The 8799-nt window shown below is 41.8% G+C and overlaps 1 protein-coding gene across 1 annotated transcript in view; it reads right to left on the bottom strand.

The window, feature by feature from the left end:
* The window catches only part of ZDHHC9 (zinc finger DHHC-type palmitoyltransferase 9), a 24652-nt gene that overhangs the window by 3201 nt on the left and 12652 nt on the right, over positions 1-8799 (bottom strand). Inside the window, exons 3-7 of the mRNA XM_026452008.2 lie at positions 6602-6739; positions 5601-5649; positions 4634-4736; positions 3331-3434; positions 2833-2929 (exon numbers count right to left, since the gene is read on the bottom strand). Coding sequence (XP_026307793.1) covers positions 2833-2929; positions 3331-3434; positions 4634-4736; positions 5601-5649; positions 6602-6739 — 491 coding nt within the window. The remainder of the gene's footprint in view (positions 1-2832; positions 2930-3330; positions 3435-4633; positions 4737-5600; positions 5650-6601; positions 6740-8799) is intronic.

The raw sequence follows: 8799 nt of genomic DNA, 5'->3' as shown, positions 1-8799 counted from the left end.
TGAAAGTCCAGAAACTCTCACGTTCTAGATTTTCAACAAGGGTGCCAAGACAAGTCTATAGGAAAAGAACAGTCTTTTCGGCCGGGTGCGGTGGCTCAAGCCTGTAATCCCAGCACTTTGGGAGGCCGAGACGGGCGGATCACGAGGTCAGGAGATCGAGACCATCCTGGCTAACCCAATGAAACCCCGTCTCTACTAAAAATACAAAAACTAGCCGGGCGAGGTGGCAGGCGCCTGTAGTCCCAGCTACTCGGGAGGCTGAGGCAGGAGAATGGCGTAAACCCGGGAGGCGGAGCTTGCAGTGAGCTGAGATCCGGCCACTGCACTCCAGTCCAGGCGACAGAGCGAGACTCTGCCTCAAAAAAAAAAAAAAAAAAAAAAAGAACAGTCTTTTCAACAAATGGTGCAGAGACAACTGGATAGCTACAAGCAAAAGAAAGAATGTGGACCCTCTACCTCACACCATATGCAAAAATTAACTCAAAATGGATCAAAAACCTAAAAGTGAGAGCTAAAACTATACAACTCTAACAAGAAAACGGGGGCATAAATCTTCATGACTTTGGATTACACAACAGTTTCTTAGATATGACACCAAAGAGTACAAACAACAAAAGAAAAAAATAGACAAACTGGACTTCATCAAAATTTAAAAATTTTGTGCTCCAAAGGACGCTATCAAGAAAATGAAAGATAACCCACAGAATAGGAGAAAATATTTGCAAGTTATATATCTGGTAAGGGACTTGCACACAGATTACATAAAGAACTGTTACAACTCAATCAAAAAGACAAACAATCCAATTAAAAAATAGACAAAAGCTCTGAACAGCCACTTCTCCAACGAGCATATAAAAATGGCCAATAAGCACATGAAAAGATATTCGACATCATTAGTCATCAGGGAAATGCAAATCAAAACCACAATGAGATACTACTTCACACTCACTAAGATGGCTAGAAAAATGTCAGATAATAAGTGTTGCCAAGGATGTAGAGAAACTGGAACCCTCAGACACTGCTAGCAGGAGTATAAAATGGTGCAGCCACTTTGGAAAACAGTTCAGCAGTACCTTAAAGGTTAAACATAGAGCTACCATATGACCTAGCTATTTTACTCCCAGGTGTATAGCCAAGAGAAATGAAAATATATTTCCATGCAAAAATTGGTAAACAAATGTTCATAGCAGCATCACTCATAATAATCGAAAGGTGGAAACAATCCAAATGTCCATCAACTGATGAATGGATAAATGAAATGTGGTATATCCATATAATGGAATATCATCTGGCCATACAAAAGAACGAAGTACTGCTACATAGTACAACCTCGAGGACAAACCTCGAAAACATGCTAAGTAAAAGAAGCCAATCACAAAAGACCACATACTGTATGATTTCATTTACAGGAAATACCCAGAAGAGAGAAATCTATACTAAAAGGAAGTAGATTAGTGGTTGCCTAGAGGTGTGGCTGGGGAAGTTGAGGGGAAAGGGAGAGTAACTACCAATGGGTACAGGATTTCTTAGGGTGGAAGGGTAACGAAAATGCTCCAAAATTGATTGTTATAATGATTGTACAACTCTGTGAATATTCTAGATCAGCGAATCATACATTTTAAATAGGGATCAGCTGGGCATGGTGGCTCACGCCTGTAATCCCAGCACTTTGGGAGGCTGAGGTGGGCAGATCACCTGAGTCAGAAGTTCGAGACCAGCCTGACCAACATGGAGAAACCCTGTCTCTACTAAAAAATACAAAATTAGCTGGGCGTGGTGGCACATGCTGTAATCCCAACTACTCAGGAGGCTGAGGCAGGAGAATTGCTTGAACCCAGGAGGCGGAGGTTGCAGTGAGCTGAAAACGCGCCACTGCACTCCAGCCTGGGCGACAGAGTGAGACTCCGTCTCAAAAAAAAAGGGGGGGGGGCTCTATGGTATGTGAATCATATCTCAATAAAGCTCTTATTTAAAAAAGAAAGCTCAGCCGGGCATGGTGGCTCACGCCTGTAATCTCAACACTTTGGGAGGCTGAGGCAGGAGCATCACGAGGTCAAGAGATGGAGACCATCCTGGCCAGGATGGTGAAACCCTGTCTCTACTGAAAATACAAAAATTAGCCAGGCACGGTGGCGGGCACCTGTAATCCCAGCTACTCAGAGGCTGAGGCAGAGAACTGCTTGAACCTGGAGGCGGAGGTTGCAGTGAGCTGAGCCGAGATCACACCACTGCACTCCAGCCTGGGCAACAGAGTGAAACTCCATCTCAAAAAAAAAAAAAAGCTCAAGTAATTTTTTTTTTTTTTGGAAAGTACTTTACATACTTTAAAGATACACTTATATATCTTAAATAGGACAGCTGGGAGAGTTTCCACAACATCTGCATATTCCAGTTAGGAAGCCCCCTTCTATCAAGGTAACCACATCACTAACTCTAATACAATCCCCTGACCTCTATCTTTGCCCCTATAGCATTTTATGCTTTCCTCATCAAGGCACTTTTCACAATGTTGAGCAATGGCCTGTTTACTTGTTTCTTGCCCCCACTAGACAATGAGCTCCTTGAGAGCAGGAACGTCGTTTGCCTCATTCATTGGTATATCCCTGGCAGCTAGTACAGTGGCTGGCACAGAGTCACTCAATATACACCAAAGAAATGACTAAATCTTAATCTACATCAAGGGCACAAAGATCTGAAGGCAATGTCAGGGCAGGTGTAGAGGCAGGGAAGCTGGGGTGATTAGAATACAATATTGCCTAATTATATTTCCAAGCTGTAAATTGGCCTCCGCCCTCTCTATCATAGACCCAGCCTTAAGTCAGGAACACTTACTGGGTTTTGTGGCAAGAGGCTACTACTGGTCTCTTGAGTACTGGGAGGTCGACTTCCACTTTCCTCCAGTGGCAAAATACCCCTTCGATCCAGCACACTGAAGGAGATAAAAGAGTTAACAAAGAACTGGGCATTCACCCCTCCACCCACCTAGCCTACTGAATTCTGCTGCATAGACTGGAAAATATAAACCTGTCCTTTGGCGATCTAGCCTGAACACAGCACACGCCTCTTATCTCCCATTCACTTTTTCTTCCACAAACCAGGAAATGTCACATTAACCAGGGAACAAACAAATGAAATAAGAATGAAAGATCATCCCTCCAAAACAACCAGCCCATGGTCTGTGGTCCATATAGACATGGTACCAAGTGGCAAGCCCTGGGAAGACCTATTTGACACCAAGAGGCCACATTCAGAAAAACACATCAGACCAGGTAACAGGACCAGGTTGAGCTGCTCATCCCGAGTCCCAGGACTTTTGAGTGCCCTGAGTACCTGGGGGGCAAGGGGCCACACAGCACTTCACAGCAGTTCTTCACAATGTTGCCATGGCTGTAGGGATTCTGGACGCGATTCTTCCCTGTCCATGATCCTTTGATCTGCAAGATAAAAGCCAAGGCTGACATTAAAAATAATGTTAAAAAGAACAAATAATAATAATAAAAATTTTAAAAAACACAAAAAAGAAAAAAATAATAATAATGTTGAAGAAACACATGCAGCATGGGATAATAAAAAGGTTCTGGAAATGGATGGTGGCAATGGTTGCACAACAATGTGATGCCACTGAACTGTACATTTAGGATGTGAGGGCGATCTGGCTGCAACATCTGTCTCCCCATTGATCGCCAGGGTTGAAAGACATTTAATATAGCACACTTTATATTACGTATATTTTATCACAATAAAAAAGAAATACATACACAGCCATGAAAAAAGCTGACAATAGAGTGAAAAAAGCAGATAACTGAATGATATATATTATTTTTATTTAAAAGTACATAATATAAACACAAATAAACATGGAAACAAGTCTAGACAAGTCTAGAATATATAAATCATACTACTAACAAAGGTGATGTCTAAGAAGTAAAGTAAGAGGAACTTACTTTTTCTTTTTTGCTCATCTGTATTTTCTGATTTTCTACAGTGAATGTAGATTAATTGGTACCTTTTTTTTTTTTTTTTTTTTTTTGAGACAGTCTCATTTTTTCGTCCAGGCTGGAGTGCATTGGCAACCTCCACCTCCAGGGTTCAAGCAATTCTCCTGCCTCAGCCTCCCGAGTAGCTGGGACTATAGGTGCGCACTACCACACCCGGCTAATTTTTGTATTTTTAGTATTTTTTTTTTACCATGTTGGCCAGGCTGGTCTTGAACTCCTGACCTCAGGTGATCTGCCCGCCTCAGCCTCCCAAAGTGCTTGGATTACAGGCATCAGCCACCACGTCCAGCCTAATTGGTAACTTTTTATATAGCAAGGATTCATCCAGTGCAACTGCCCCTCTCCATGCCAAAGAGAGGCACCTGCTAGCCTTTAAGGACCTGTGAACAGTTAAAGGCTATATACCCACCCAACTTTTCAACCTCTTCTTCCTAATGCTCCACAAGCATTCAACTCCAAACAAAGCCCTCTGCTTTCTCTTCCACACATCTGACTTAACCATCTCGCACACCACGTTTCTGCCTGCCTCAACCTCCCAGGCCTGGAGACTCTAGCAAGTAGTTCTCTAGCAAGTAGCAAGAGGATAGGCTTTGGGAAGAAGAATATGTGGTGAGGAGAAGAGAAAGTTGACTCACGTCTTCATTGGTTGTCTGGTTGAGAGCCACGAGGAAAGTGTGAAATCCAGTCAGTCCCACGACGGACCAGAGTGTAAAGAAGCAAATGAGGACTTCTAGAACAGTGAGGTGTGGTTAAGGAATATTGAAGAACTCAACATCAGGAGACTTGATGCCTCCACCCATATTCAGGGCACCAGTCACACCATCTTTACCTCCTGGAACGTATATCACAAAGTCATGTTTCCATATATATAACAACAGATGAATTCTGAACTTACTGGATCGATCCCTTATGAAAGAATTTCTAGCATATCTAAGATATTTAAGGGTTTGCCTATTTATTCATCATTGACTCTTGGAAGGGGATGTGTGGGAGGGGCCAGAGCTAAACAATGTTGGCCATCACTGCCAATGGAAATTCTGTCAAAAAACAAAATTCATGTAATCCTGGCACTTTGGGAGGCCGAAGTGGGCGGATCACGAGGTCAGGAGTTCAAAAACAGCCTGGCCAACATGGTGAAACCCTGTCTCTACTAAAAATACAAAAAATTAGCCAGGCGTGGTGGCAGGCACCTGTAGTCCCAGCTACTCAGGAGGCTGAGGCAGGAGAATTGCTTGAACCCAGGAGGCGAGCTGGGGTGACAGTGCGAGACTCTGTCTCAAAAAAAAAAAAAAAAAGATTCATAAATGAAGAACTAGTGAGGGAAAAGAAAGAGGATGTGATTTATAGAAATCTCATCTGAACCCCCTTTGCAGAAATGCAGCCACCGTTCTGAGCAGGGGGTGAAGGAAAGAACTCCCTTTTAGTCCCGGTCATCTTCCATTCTGGTTGCTACCACTAAGACTATATATATTTTTTAATTATTTTAGACCTTGGCACTCTCTGATGTCTGAAAAACTAGATAGCGGGAGAACTGTGGGGAGAAAGCATGCTGGAAAGTAGCTTAAGAAGGCTTTAGAGGGACATACTGCCAGGGGAGGATATGTTCCAGGAGTTTCTTTCAACGTCTCCAAGAAGCCAATTTTCAAAGATTCTGTGAAATTGGGAGGAGGAGGAGAGAGAAAAATTAGTGACTTCAGTCAAAACTACACACTATCCTAGTGCCTACTCACTTCCTTCCCTCCCTTTCCCATGTTACACACTGGCAAGAGCTAAGCTCTCACTCGGGCAAGGGTGAAGAGCTTCATCTCCTAGCTGGTAGTCTCATGACTAAAGAGTTCACATTTCCAGTGCAGGACCAGGCCCTGGACTAGAGAGGTGGGCAGAAACCAAGCAGCAGGATCCCTTCCCTTTTCCCTAGCCCCCAACTATGGACATGTTAGGGGGACATTAACAGATAAAAGAAATCAGAAATACCCAAGAAAAATCCTCTCTCTTTGCCAATACGTGTCCCTCCCTTGCTCAAAATCCAGCTCAGAACTCTTCTCTTTCCAGGAAGCTGTCTTAAGACCACTCCCTTAACTCCACATCACATCTGCCCTTAGACTGGGGTGTGTGTGTGTGTGTGGGTGGGTGTGTGTGTATGTTTGTGCACATGCACACATGTGGATGTGCTTTCTATCTCCCAAAATAGACCGTGAGCTACCAAAAGACATTTCTCAGGCAAAACCCTTTTCTACCCCTTAGCACAAGGCAAGTTTTACAAGGCAGAAGAAGAGAGGATTTTCTGAGACAAAATACATCCCCAACCTTTGGGATTACCTCAGAAATGCCCCAGTACTCTGGATACAGACCAGTAATTATGGCCCCAGGCCCCAGGCCCCAGCAGTTGGTCAGGGAAAAGGCCAACACACTGAGTAATACTCATTGATGTGCACTGAGGTTTGCAACCCTGCTCAAGAGCAGATAACAGTGCTCATTTCTAACCTGTCCTAAGGTACTTTTCACAATGGTACCACCAGGAAACCCAACCACCCTCTAAGCTGCCCTTAACTCTTCCCCCACCCCGCCCCACTCCAACAACGGACACTGCCCTGCATACTCACTGAGGGCCACATAGACGATGTTGAAGGCGAAGACATAGATTGTGAGGAGGGAGAGAGAAAGGATGAAGAGGTAGAAGTAGCGGTAGTTCCTCTTTCCAACACAATTACCCACCCAGGGGCAGTGATGGTCGAAGCGCTCTGTGGGAGAAAGAGAGAGTCCAATGCCAAAAGACTCCAGAACAAAAATCAACCCCGCCATCTACATAATATCTAATTCAAAGACCTCCAGGATCATTGTCTATTTCAGTTGTAAAAAATGCAGGGTTTTATTTGTTTACTTTTTCAAAACCATCTCATTTGATCCTAACAATTTCCCTGCAACTTGAGCAAAAGGAGATACTCTTTTCCCCACTTTACAGATGAAGAAACAAAGGCATGGAGAGGTTAAGTGATCTGCCTCACTTTGCTCATTAAAAGCAGAGACACTGCTTGTCCAAATAAAATCTTAAACGGTGGGCCTGCTAAGTTCAAGAAGAATAAATAGGTGAAAATAGCCAAGGAAAAATGTAAACTACAATATTTAAAACGGTATGGCATAGCTCCATGGAATGGAAAGAGCCCAGAAACAGATCTTAGAATAGATAAGATTTTGTTGTCTAATAAACTCAGCATCACAAAATCAGGTGAAAGGAAGTATTATTCCATAAACAATTATGTGACAATTGGCTATTTGGTGCAAAATAAGGATCAATTTCTTTTTTTTCTTCATACTACTTGTCATAGTAAATTCCAGATGAATTAAAGAGCTAAATGTAAAAGCAAAGCAAATCCATAAAATAACCATAAGGAATAAATGTTTATTTGTCCGCTATATGCAGAAGGACTTTCTAAGCATAAAAGTACTGGAAGAAAACAGATGACAAGGAAAAATAGATTTGACTCCATAAACTTTAAAAAAATATTTTGTGGTTTTGATTTGCATTTCCTTGGCAATCAATGATGTCATTATTACACATTGCATGCCTGTATCAAAACTTCTCATGTACACCATAAATATATATACCTACTAAATACCAACAATAAATTAAAAATTTAAAAAATATTTTGTGTGTGTTAAAATTACCATAAAGAAAATTAAAGAGAAAAAAACCAATGGCAATCTACGTAAAGTTGTACCTGACTATATGAAAAGTTCTTAGAAATCAATAGGAAAATACAAATACTTCATCAAGAAAATAATAGTCAAAAGTTACTTGAAATTTGCTAAGAGAGTAATCTTAAGTGTCCTCACCACACACGCACATACACACACAATGGCAACTGTGTGGTGATGAATATGTTCATTTGATCGTGGTAAGCATTACAGGCAGATACCAAAATCCACCCATACTCAAGTCACTCAGCCGCCCTGCAGAACCCACGGATAAGAAAAGTTGCCCCTCGTGTACACAGGTTTTGCATCTTGTGAATACTGTACATTTGAACCTTGAACAGCTCAGGTTTGAACTGCGTGCGTCCACTTCCACGTGGATTTGTTTCAATAAATACAGTTGGTCCTCCGTATCAACAGGTTCTGCATCCACAACTAAAACCAGATCAAAAATACAGTATTCACAAAATATGAAACCCCTGGATACGGATACAGAGGGCTGACTTTTCATATCCATGGGTTCCACAGGGCCACTGCAGGACTTGAGAATGCATGGGGTTTGGTATCCAAGGGCAATTCCTGAAACCAATACCCCAAGGATACTTAGGGACGACTGTATTTTGGATCCGCGTTTGGTTGCAGATGAGGAACCCACCGATACTGTATTTACTGAAAAAAAACTCCTCATTATTAAGTGGGCCGATGCAGTTCAAAACTGCATTGTTCAAGGGTCAACTGTACATAAAACAAAAACAAAAAACAAAAAGGAAATAGGGCAAAAACTAATAAATACCATAAAACCTATATTTAACATTTTTCCTATTCACCAATAATTCAGTGTAATACTAGTAAAACAGTAACATATTTTATGCCTATCAAAATAAGAACATAAATAATAAAATTCAGTGCTAGTGAGAATAAGGTAAAATGGACACTCTAACATACTGCTTGTGGGAGCATAAAACGAAAGAACCTTTCTAGAAAGTAATTTGGCAGTACGTATCAAGGGCCTTCATAAAGCTTGTACCCCTTTGGCAGAATAAATCCATTTTCAGTAATTTCTCTTAAGTAAATAGAAATGCACACAGAAATTTTAAGTTCAAATTTT

Source organism: Piliocolobus tephrosceles, chromosome 12 (assembly GCF_002776525.5).
Source record: "Piliocolobus tephrosceles isolate RC106 chromosome 12, ASM277652v3, whole genome shotgun sequence".
NCBI lineage: Eukaryota > Metazoa > Chordata > Mammalia > Primates > Cercopithecidae > Piliocolobus > Piliocolobus tephrosceles.
This window is presented reverse-complemented; position numbering and strand designations above follow the sequence as displayed.